Raw genomic sequence first — 12500 nt, 5'->3', positions numbered from 1 at the left:
GAATTCAAACATCACAAAAGACAGAGAAGAAAGGACAGTATTAGCAAACCGCAAGCAAACAAGGGGATGCTGTTGAAAGTTAGTGCGATGACCTAGAGGAATTTGATGGTGTTAACTAAATGTGTTTGGATCGGGTGATGGCACACAGAAGAGCGCTAGCGTGCACACACACACACACACACAAACACACACAATCACACACAGACATAGACATACACACACACACATGAGCAAACACACACAATGACATGAAAAGCACGAGAGGGTTAATGTCAGGCCTGTATTACAAGTGGGTTACATCCTCTCCAGTTTTGGAAGTGAAAGCGATTGTGAGGTATAGGTAGAACAGGTAGAACTGGTTTTGTACGTAACAACCCTGGTTGAAAAAACAGCGAGCCACACCAACAAAGCCAAAGTAAAGGGTGAAACCTAGTACTTGCCAAATCTGAGTGATGTGTGTAATAATAGTATCTCTTATTCACTTATCAAAAGGATTCTAGTGGACAACATTAAAGACAGAGCAGTCATCAAGCAATCCATTCCTTTCACTTATGAATGCTGCGTTATAATAGAATCCAAAAGTGCGTTGACATTGGCGTCCAACATTGGAGAAATATCAGGAGATTTTGAATAGGAAATCAAAGTGGTGGCCAGGTTACTACTGAACGGAGCCAGAACATAATGTTTCTCTGCAAATGGCAGAGGGAAAGAATGGACTCATTACGCTGATTTACCCCCCCCCACCCGAAACATCACAGCGAATTAAAATTAAATAAAACACAAGACTTTGATTTGAACTGTGGACAAAGGAGAGAGAGAGAGCAATAGAGAGTGGGAGGAGGAGGAGGGAAAAGAAGAAGAAAGGCAGTGTAAAAAATTTGCAGGGGACATAAAACTGAGAAACAAACGATGTCTACGGCAACGAGACTAAGAGACCAAATGGCTGAAGGGGAATGCATTAGACGGAGAAGCTCCGGCACTCGCTTGGTCAGAAACACATCGCTTCACCAAATGTCCTCTCTCACACACACACACACACACACACACACACACACACACACACACACACACACACACACACACACACACACACACACACACACACACAGACACACACTCACATACACACACAGACACACACACATGCACACATTCCCTCCCATAAAATGAAGACTAAAAACAAGCAACATTGCAGTATGAAGGTGAAAATAGGCGGAACATTGAAGAATATTGGAGAGAACATTAGAGATGGCCACGAAGATGTACCACGACCAGTTGCATCCAGTATATAAGGACAGCATGAGTGAATGGTACAGAGACCTCAGAACCAACAGTTGATACAGCAGTTAAATAATACGAAAAAAACAGGTGCTGTTGAAGGCACCCACGTACCCCCCATAAGCACACAGAGCTGGCCAGGAGGCTCAGGATTGGCCGCTTTCTTCTCTTATTGATCGAGGTGTATGTATGTGTGTGTGTGTGTGTGTGTGTGTGTGTGTGTGTGTGTGTGTGTGTGTGTGTGTGTGTGTGTGTGTGTGTGTGTGTGCGTGCGTGCGTGCGTGCGTGCGTGCGTGCGTGTGTGTGTGTGTGCGTGCGTGCGTGTGTGGGTGGGTGATGCGCAGTGTAGCATGCCCGACGATGCTAGCACACTCAAGCATAACCAGGAGCAAGAGGAGTAACAGCAAGAGGGTGCATCTCAAAAGAACAAGGAACACGGCTGCATCCACGCTGTACAGACGTGGGTTTGTACTTGTACATGTTATCTATAAATACAGTGGCGTTTGGAGTTGCCTTTCATTAATGGCTTCTCCTACTCTTATTACTCCAGCGAGTGGACTCTGCACTGGGGGCCGCTCGGTCCAAGTGAGACACCCAGAGTGCTCATCACCGGAGCAGGGCTACAGACCTGGCACGCACATCCCTGGCGTCACCTTTTCAGGCCACTCCATACTGTGATCAGCACAAAGAAACACACACACAACAACGGGATAAAACAAAGCAAGGGCCAACAAACACACAGAAGGCCGACCCCCTCTGTCTGCCTCTCTCTGATCTAGCTGGCTGGCGGTGAGGGAGAAACACGGCTCCGCATCCGTACCAGAACCTCACAGGCCGGTACGGGTGTCGATACACATGCGAAGCAGTGGGCTTACAAAATGGAACCAGAGACGAATAATACAGTCCTAGAGAGCATTTGTAGAATAGGGCGCTCCTCCATGGTCGCGTGTTGCTAGTGGTGGTTGTGCGTTGACGGTGCCGGGGAAATCACGCGGTGCAATTCTCAGACCTTAAATCGTCCTCATCGTCCTCCATGTTGAAGAGACAGAAAGAACATGCCTGATCCAAGGCGAAAAAAGGTTGAAAGCGAGGAGGGAGCTTCAGACGGCGAGGCTTTTATGGAAAGTGGAGGTGGTGGTGGGAGGTGTCAATGCAGCAAACCGCTCTTCTTCGCCCCCGAGAACCGTGCGGGCCACCACTGATGGCCCCGCAGGCATCAGGGACTCCATTCCATTCTCCAAGAGCCGCTGACATCATTGTCTGGCTTCTTCACGGGAGCCACACTCCTCTGATCGGCCCAACATACACACACACACACACACATCCCCGCCACGCCACCAACACACCAGCACTTTTGGATAAAGCACTTTGGTAAAAATGCCCGGAAAAATTGGAGAGAACCTCGGCTCTCCTGGTTCGTATCTCTCCTACGTTTGAGAAAGAGAGAGAGAGAGAGGGAAAGAGAGAGAGAGAGAGAGAGAGAGAGAGAGAGAGAGAGAGAGAGAGAGAGAGAGAGAGAGAGAGAGAGAGAGAGAGAGAGAGAGAGAGAGAGAGAGAGAGAGAGAGAGAGAGAGAGAGAGGGAGGGAGGGAAAGAGGGAGAGAGAGAGAGAGAGAGAGAGAGAGAGAGAGAGAGAGAGAGAGAGAGAGAGAGAGGGAGAGAGAGAAGGGAAAGAGAGAGAGAGAGAGAGAGAGAGAGAGAGAGAGAGAGAGAGAGAGAGAGAGAGAGAGAGAGAGAGAGAGAGAGAGAGAGAGAGGGAGAGAGAGAGAGAGAGAGAGATAGAGAGAAGGGGAGAGCGAGGGAGAAATTAGGAGAGGGAGGGAGAGAGAGAGACATGAACACTCCGTACCAGCTGATGCTATTCATCAGCTGGTATTCCGGAGGCCTTGTGTGGTGACAACTGAAATGTCGAGTGTCCTACAGAGGTCAGAGGTCGTACTGCTGACAGGTAGCAAACGGAACAGTGAAGACTGTCATCTAGGTCAGCAGATACATTTGACTTCTCAAATGATGCCTTTATCATAGGGCCAGGCATGCCTGGGACGAGGATTTATATTGAATCGAAATGTTAGAGGAAGGTTACATAGACGATCACTAGGTATGAAAACGTTGTTTTCTGTGTATTTTATATATATTTCCATTGATCCCTGCTAAACCTTGCTGATATGATTTCACTCTGCTGCCACAACCATACAACTTTGTCTGTATGGCACGTATTACGCTCTTTCCAAGGTCTCCTATAGCTTCCTACCTTCGAAAGATAACAAGAAAATCTTCTTCCAGCATACACAGAAATAACACGTTGGCCTATGTGCTAGGTGGATTTTTTCATTTCTGCAGGCACCAATGCGCATTCAAATGTGCCTGATTGGTTGAGCAACAGATTCAAACTAAATCGTAGTCAAAACTAGCAAGCACCTGAGTCGCAGCAGGGCTGTCCAATTAAAGTACAAAACAATTGAACGCTCATTAATGAAAAACCCATGAAAGAATGTATGGGTAAGTACAAATATGTAATTAGAGATGAACATCAAATTATAGGCCAGCTTTTATTAATACACGGATGTATTTAAGTCATTGGATCATTTTCTTTACTTAACATGATAAAGCCCACATGAGCATTGCACATGACACAGAAGAAAAATGTAATTAGAAATGCCAGCGTTCAAAGTCTATATATAGCGTCAGTGGAACCAATGCTATTTGTAAAGCATTACAAATGTATTATACTTTGTACCTGATATATTTAAATATTATGTAAGTCTCACTGGCCTAGTTTATTCCTGAAACAGACGCGTTGGGCATGGAGAGTGGCAACGCTTGTTTAGTCATCCATGTTTCTTGCGGATGCTCCATCTCTTAAAATTCCTCCTGCAGACAAAGCTTTGGGGATGACATCATTTCCTCTGAAATGAATGCTTTGAGGAGCGGCATGTTCTGCGTTAGCGATGGAGAGCAGGCACCACTAGGGTGCCAGGGTCCTATGCGGTCTTTGCCGTGGAAACACCTACAGCGCACCGATCTCGCTCTGACCCCTGTCAACCCCGCCCGTCCACCAAAGAGGAAACGACTGAATCTCTCTGGCCGAGATCTGTTGGCCGAACCCCTTGTCTCGGCCTCTGATTGGAGGATCTGGTTCGAACAAAAGACAAGATTCGTCTTTTATCTCCTCCACTCATCTCCGTCAGTCCTCCACCCACTCCCCGCTCCCCCCCCCCCCCCCCCCCCCTCCACGCGCTCTGAACCCGGAGATCTGCTGACACGCAGTCGACGCATCTTCATCTCCATCACAGAAACGGCGCGATTTCCCTATGAGAGCCCTCACATCTAATGTCATATACAATATATATGCAAATCCAGTCTTTCCTTCTCTTGAATTAATTATCTGATTCAGTAGTATCAGATGGGAGGAACGTGGCTGGACGGGCAGGGGGGGGGACAGCGTCTATATTGGTGATAAAACGGTTATCTGTCTTTCCCTGCTTGCTTAAAGTGCGAGGCTGGGTCCCGGTGCTGGTTAGGGGGAGGGGGGGGGGGGATGCTGATTGTAATGGCCTGTTGGGTCCCACTCATCTTACTCTCCTTCTGATCTGAAAGATAAACCGCCGTCATGAGGATAGGCCTGCCCAAAGGAGGGGCGCTTCAGGTCCCCCAGTAGGGGGGGAGCTCTCAGGACACTGTGATGGAGGGCCGTGATAAATACTGGCCCTGTCATATATACCCCCCTCCCCCCCGTGGCCCTGTGCTGCAGCTGATAGAGACACAGCCAATCAGAAAGCACCAACCCAGAATCAGGCACATGTAGACGTCTATAGAACAACAAGGTTGCAAAGGAAAGAGAATGCACACGTGCACGCACACACACAGACATAAACACACACACACACACACACACACACACACACACACACACACACAAGCACACCCAGAGAGACACTTACACATGTGCACAAACATGTCTACACACACACATTAGCATGTGCCTTAACCATCACGAGCAAAAGCACGCTTGCACACAGACAGACACACACACACACACACACACACACACACACACACACACACTAAACAAGAAAACTTGCGATGATCCTTAGAGTGTTTCATGCATCATCCACCCTTGGGACTGTTGTGCATTGGTATACAAAACACCAGCCACCCAGAGACTATCCCTCCGCCATAAACAACTTGCCTGAATGGGCAGCGGGAGGCTGGGGGGAGTGAACAAGCATTTTGGATTAAGTTTAATATCGTGCCTGTAATAAATAAAGGAAAAAATCAAATTAATATTTAAAACTAATCATCAGAGTGGAGCTGGAGAGCACATAGAGACAGATTGGAGCCCGCGGGGAAGAAAGAGTCTTCCATCACATGACTCCCATTAGGGCCCAGGCCTCTCGACACAAAGACTCACGCTCCTCTCCTTAACACAACGCTTTGAATGAAACAAAGAGCGATTACTCTTTGAATTATCCAGAAGTAAACTAAGGCGGTATTTGTTGTCTTTGTCAATGTACTGTAATGTCATATAAAGAAAAAAAACATAACAACCATAGAAAGTGGATGACGCTTTACGACATCATCACATGACTCATGATGGCGTGTCATTTCCTTTTCCCTCCTCTTGGGAGATTTAAACAATCTTCCGTTTGCGTACACCATCAAAGCATCGCATTGCAAAACGCGTCAACGTTCATTATTCGTAGCCTACGTTTATAAGGCAACAACCAACGAAGGAATAGGAAAAACACAGCGTAGAACAGTAAAATGTCATTCTGAATCACCATCTCTCTACAACCATATTTTGCCTTTCACAATAAAAGCGTCAGTGTCGCTAGGAAGCCTGGGCTTCTACAGGAGACGACGGCGTGAAGATGTGGCTTACTGGGCGTGCATCGTTGCTGATGCTCATGTGAATGCCGGCTCTGCTCTCTGGCTTTTTATGTGAGCAGTGTGTAGGTAGTGGGGGAGGGGAATATATATCCACACCCCCCCCACCCCCAATGGATACGTAGTGGTGATTAAGGGAGCTAAAGTGCCGACATGCCCGTCCGTAGCGGAAACATGGACTGTTTTTTTCCCTCTTTTTTTTTTAACGACTGCTCCATACAGCATCCTTTTTAGTAGACCGTAGAGACAGATGCTGCTCTGGTGTCAGGGCCTTTCGTCCGCTCTCTCTCTCTCTCTCTCTCTGCATCTCTCTCCTTCCGTCTCTCTCTCTCTCTCTCTCTCTCTCTCTGCATCTCTCTCCTTTCGTCTCTCTCTCTCTCTCTCTCTCTCTCTCTCTCTCTCTCTCTCTCTCTCTCTCTCTCTCTCTCTCTCTCCCTCTCCCTCTCTCTGACAGCACCACCAACTGCCTCAACTTACATAACCCCCTCCCCCTCCCTAGGCTTGCTGCCTCCCTTTATTGGCTTATTTCTCTGCTTTCCAACATTAGCATTTTCACCCCCGTGGCGGCCGTCCTTCTCTCTTCTTCTCCCCTTGCTAATTCCTCCTTCCTTCCCTTCTTGTTTTCGGGTGAAGTCCGGTTGATCTATCGCCCTCTATCAACCCTCACGCTGTCGGTGGGTCCACTCCCAACGGTGTGTTGTGGCGTGTAGCGCACGCCATGACACACACACCACGAAGGGAGCTAACCCTCACCGTGGCCCCTCGCCACGTCAGAACCGGACCCACGTTCGTCTCTAGGCCCTGGGATTGGAGCTTTCTATGAACGGGTGCCCGTTGAGGGCTGGTGTGACGCTCGAGAGACGAGCTCATATCTCCAGACAAGCTCATATCTCTAGCCATGCAGTCGAAACACCGGTTGGCCAAAGCCTTGACATGAGCCCTCGTAGGAAGAAGGATTTGGAGGAGAAAGAGGGGGGAGAAAAAGGTCCACATACATACCACCACAACCCCACAGAGACAATACACGCTTACATAATTTACACAGCGCTATGGGTGCTTTTCCAACATGTGAGCGGAGACATGTTTTCATCGAAAGGCACGAAGCACGTCGCTCGATCTAAACCGCCAGACCTTTAGCAAGACGGAACCGGGGAAGACGTTTTGAGAAAGGGGCAGGTTGTAGTTCATATGTGCCGACCGCTCTGGGGTATTTCTCTCTCCCCACACGGACACCCTCACTGCAGCCTCCATTTTACCCCCAATGTCTGCCTTTTGATTCTCCCTCCTCCCCCTGTTCCCCTCCGCCTGTTGATCAAAACGTATTCAGACTCAGTACCCAAGTGTACAGAATACAGGGCGATTTTTTGAGGCTTTCGCGTTTGCCGCAAACGCAAAAGCCTGCATAGAAACATGCACACACACGTTCAGAAGAAGCACACACACACACACACACACACACACATACACACACACACATGACTTCAACTCCCTTCCCCCCATGCGAGCGCACACACACCTAACTTAATTACACAATGCGCTGCTAAACCCGCTATAACCTTTTTATCAAGGTAATTTTTCAAGCCTGTGTTAAATTAACAAGATGGATGAACGAGAGGAGTGCATTAGCGCAGAGGCTAAATTCACAGCACACAGCAGGGGAAAGGAAAGCATTTTCCTTTTTTTTTCTCCCTTGGACACACAGCTACTGACTGTCTATTTCTTCAGACATCGCATTGCAATGCGACCGGATTCACGCCAAAAACGCCTGACTAAACGAATGAAGAGCATGAATGAAAGTAACAAGAGAACTGCCATTAATCAGTTCTCTCTTCTCCAGACCGAAAAAAAAAGAAAAAGAAAGACAAGCCTTCCATTAGTTGATTAGCTGAGGAATCTACAATGGATATTCATGACAGAACGCCTGCTGCCAGTTTTCGGCCACAGTCACAGGAACGAATTATACAACTGCTCGTTGGATTCCATGTTCCCTACTGAATCAGCAAAGTGCACTTGTGCTCATGGGCCTATGACAACTGCATCACCATGTGGCTTGATGTACCCTGGGCACGTCTAAAGGCATCATTCATGAAAAATGAAAAGATGTGTTCGTAAGCTGTTTGCGTGTGCAACGCCTGCAATCAGGCACAATAGACTATACATCGTGAATAGAATAAATAAATAACTGAAACGAAAAGCCATGGCAATGTACCGAAGGCGCGTATGATGGACTCATCATTACTATAGCAACAGTGCATCAAAACTCCCAGTGGTGCACTGGATGAAGGCTGAGCTAGGGGGGAGCGTACGGTAGAGGGAGAGGGGGGGGGGGGGGGGGGGTTACCTGGTCGTACCACTCCCGGCTGGTACACGTACACTCCGGCCACCACGCGCCTTGCCCTCCAGAGTTGTTGCCATTTACTTTGGGCCCCCCCTTGGACTGACCCTTGGGGTTGGGGCCGCCAGGACCTCCTCCGGCTGACATGTTCTTGCCCTTACTTCTCCCCAAAGTGCCCCCTCCTCCTCCTCCTCCTCCTCCTCCTCCTCCTCCACCTCCTCCTCCTCCTCCTCCTCCTCCTCCCATGCCTGCACCTCCCCCTGAGGCCGGGGGCGGCAGGGTCTGGCCTCCCCCGTACCCGGCCGGGTATCCGTAGGGCTCAGCCTGCCAGTCTCCGGCGTACGGCGGGGCGTCCATCCTGCGCAGGGCGGCCATGCGGGTCACCTCGTAACACTCGGGGCACTTGCAGCAGTGGTGGTGTTTGTGCATGCTTGCTGCGCCGCCGTCGGGCGATGGGCTGAGCTGGGGCTGAGCGGCGCCGCACTCGGGGTCTCTTGCCCGCCTCGTCCTGAGATCACACACACACACACAGCGCGAGAGAGAGAGAGAGAGAGAGAGAGAGAGAGAGAGAGAGAGAGAGAGAGAGCTAGAGGGAGAGCGAGAGAAAGAGAGAGAGAGCGCACTGCGATCGGCTCAACAAGCCCTAATGCCGACGCTAATGGCGCTAATCACAGGAATTTCAGCCCCGATTTTTCTTCGCTTTCTTCCTTCCGATTCTGTTTTCTGGTTCCCTCGTCCCGTGATTCTTTAGTTAGTCCGTTTTTGTCTGGCGTCTTTTTTTTTTTTATTCCTCCTCGGAAAAATGAAAGCGGGAGTGGAGCAAGGAGGAGCGAAGGAAGTCGCGACAGGAGAAACAAGAAAGGAAAAAAAAATCAAAAAATGGTCACGTAGTCTTCGTCCTCTTGACGTAGAAGATCAAAGTAAAAATATTCAAAATATTGTATACGACCTCACGATCAGAGACCAGCCCCGATGGTAGTATGCTCCTCTTGCTGTTCTTGTTTCACAGTGATATGTATAGAAATTCATAGATATATATATTGATTTGTTTATATATCATATATATTTACACACACAAATACATATAAAAATATTAACATATATAAACAGACAACCACAAATACAGGTATATACAGAGATAAATGTCTATATATATTTATATAAATATCTATAATACGTGTGTACAAATATATATGTATAGAAACAATATGTATGTATAAATGATATCCTCTGTTGCAAATGTTCCCAGTAATTATTTCTCAATACCTTCCTCTTTTATGCCAAATTGTCTCCCTTTGCGGTGTTTTTTTTTTCCTCCTGCGTTGAGCAGCGTTTCTCCTCCTTTCTCTCTCTTGACTCAGCCTGCAGAGAGGAGCTGCGCGCGGGTCTGCCTATCAGCCTGCTTGCCCTAGATGTGGATTATTCAGAGGGATGCGAACAAGCGAGAGATGGAGCGGGAGAGGGTGGGAGGGACATAGAGCGGGCGAGAGACACAGAGAGGCAGGGAAAGAGGGAGAGAGAGAGAGGGAGAGAGAGAGAGAGGGAGCGAGAGCGAGAGGGAGGGGTGAGAGAGAGCGAGAGCGAGAGGAAGATACGCAGCAGCATCCCTCCAGCACCTCAGCCCTGACAGCCACAGCCAATCAACTGGCAGCGCTGCCATCAGCAGCAGCACCAAAAGCACTGAATGCTTTGCTGGCTTCTCTTAAAGGGCCCACGCTGCTTTAATCCAAAAAAAATCCCTAACGCTTCCTGTCTTGACTGGGAAGATGCAGCCTTCCTCATATCAAGAAGGTTGGGAAAACCGCTTCGTTTAGCCATCCAATATGAAAGGAGAAAGATGGGTGGTATAGATGTTCGTTTCACTTTTCCTGTTTAACATAGACGCCCGGGAATCGATTGTAAAATAAAGGTTTAAAACCAGGTCTTTCATCAGCCTGAAAGTCAGATTCTAAACTGGTGTGCTCAAGCTTGGTTCCTGGTCAACCCAACCAAGTCCTCCCCTCTGTGGACACAGATGGATGGCCTGGAGCTCTGTGTCACCACACAACATCTGGAAAACAGGCCAACAATAGTGCAGGTGCAGCTGATTTAAGTGGATTTGAAAAATCCTGGAAAATCTATATAAAATCTATAATCTATAGTGTGCCTTCGGAGGAAGCAGGGTTATTAAACATGATTTAAATACCCAATGTCCTTGGCAAGTATTATAGTCATGCTGGCGTACAATGGGGTGAAATGACTTTGTTTAACAAAGAATCAGTTGAGATGTCACACATCAAGACAAAGGAAAAGCCACGACAGCCGAGCAAAGTAGAGCGTACAGTGCATCTGATGGCTCATTCAGAAGCCATAAGGGAAATATTCTATGTTCACAATGATGACATCAACACATGTGTACCCTTCCAACACGATTACACGCTTGAGCTTTCGAGTGGGCGGAGGAAGAGATAGAGCGAAAAGTGTAAGAGAACGGGAGCAAGATATGAGAGAGAGAGAGAGAGAGAGAGAGAGAGAGAGAGAGAGAGAGAGAGAGAGAGAGAGAGAGAGAGAGAGAGAGAGAGGGATGGGGTTGACTATAGATCCGTCTTACATTGGTCGCAGCCCCATTTTACAGCAAAGCCAAACGATGCATTGTGCATGCTTCCGAGCTGTGTGGGTTTGTTTTTGCATGAATACATATGCATGCACCATTCACCGTGGGTCAACCTTTATTTGCTAGTGAACTGAGCACTACATTGTCGCCGTTAAGGCCCTGCATATATGCATTATTAATGACATGCGACGGGGGAACAGAACTGGGTGTGTCTGTATGCAGGCGAGAGAAAGAGAGACAGAGAGAGAGAGATGCGTGATTTTAAACACTTGGAGTACCAAGATGTATAGCAGGACCAAAAATGTGGGGGCAGGGGGTTACTGGAGACCATGGAAACTGCCATCAAGGTGGCAGTTTGCAAGGGGGATACACACACACACACACACACACACACACACACACACACACACACACACACACACACACACACACACACACACACACACACACACACACACACACACACACACACACACACACACACAAACAAATACAAACACACACAAACAGACAGACACACACACACACACACATACACAAGTTGCAAGCATGCCGCAACCTCCCACCACCCCATCGTCTCATGCAGCGTCCTGTGGCAGATCACCCTACCGCTCTGAACACGCATGCGCATTCATACACACATGCGTTAACAGGTCATACACAGGTGCACCAGCCTAACCGGCTTTAATGGGTCAACACATTTAGGTTTGGGTTGAAACCCAAATCACATTTACACACTGGAATAAATGATCCATTGACACATCATTACGTAATTGAGGTTAAAGAGATTTGTTCATAGTAAAACGTTGACGGTTTGGTATTTTGTTTTGGTTTTAATATTTGGTTTGATACAGCTCATCCCGGCCAGTAGTTCCGGGTTTTCAAAGGACCAGTGTGCTGTGTGAGCTTTCCGTTTATATGCCTGTGGAAAACCTGTGCCCCATGTACCCTAAATGGGAACGCACGATGCGGAGAGGCCCCAGCTATATCAAGGATGACATTCCCTTCATTCAGTGCGGTGCTTTTGACTTGGACACCTATGCGAAGAGCAAGAAGACCAACAAAGGAATCATTTTGTATCATGTAAATACTTTGGTGGTAATAACTTTTCTTGTGTGTGAGTTTTCTGCAGAGCATTGGTATTTTTTTTTCTGGTTATGATTTAACAATAAATGAACAAAATGTATGTTCTGCTCCACAGCACATCTGTCGTACATGAGTGGGGAGAGGAGATAAAGGAAGCAGAATCATCGTACCAGGCTGCAGATGGAGGGAAAAGAACTGCCCTGCCTTTCAGCGAAGAGTAGTGTGTGTGTGTGTGTGTGTGTGTGTGTGTGTGTGTGTGTGTGTGTGTGTGTGTGTGTGTGTGTGTGTACAGTCACACATGCCGGTAATATGTAAAATACCA

At 47.9% G+C, this 12500-nt stretch overlaps 1 protein-coding gene across 13 annotated transcripts in view; it reads right to left on the bottom strand.

Moving 5' to 3' along the window:
- The window catches only part of dlg3 (discs, large homolog 3 (Drosophila)), a 75202-nt gene that overhangs the window by 48160 nt on the left and 14542 nt on the right, over positions 1 to 12500 (bottom strand). Inside the window, exon 1 of one of the 13 annotated variants that reach the window (XM_030368367.1) lies at positions 8506 to 10525. The exons of 10 other annotated variants lie outside the window; for them this stretch is intronic. In XM_030368367.1, the coding sequence (XP_030224227.1) occupies positions 8506 to 8928 (423 nt within the window). In that variant the 5' untranslated portion in view covers positions 8929 to 10525. Of the gene's footprint in view, positions 1 to 8505; positions 10526 to 12500 lie in introns of those variants that run through there. 2 more of the 13 variants (XM_030368369.1, XM_030368364.1) reach the window with 2 other exon arrangements.

The sequence above is a fragment of the Gadus morhua genome, chromosome 10 (assembly GCF_902167405.1).
Source record: "Gadus morhua chromosome 10, gadMor3.0, whole genome shotgun sequence".
In the NCBI taxonomy this organism is placed as follows: domain Eukaryota; kingdom Metazoa; phylum Chordata; class Actinopteri; order Gadiformes; family Gadidae; genus Gadus; species Gadus morhua.
Note: the sequence above shows the minus strand (reverse complement) of the source record. Positions and strands in the feature narration are given on the sequence as shown.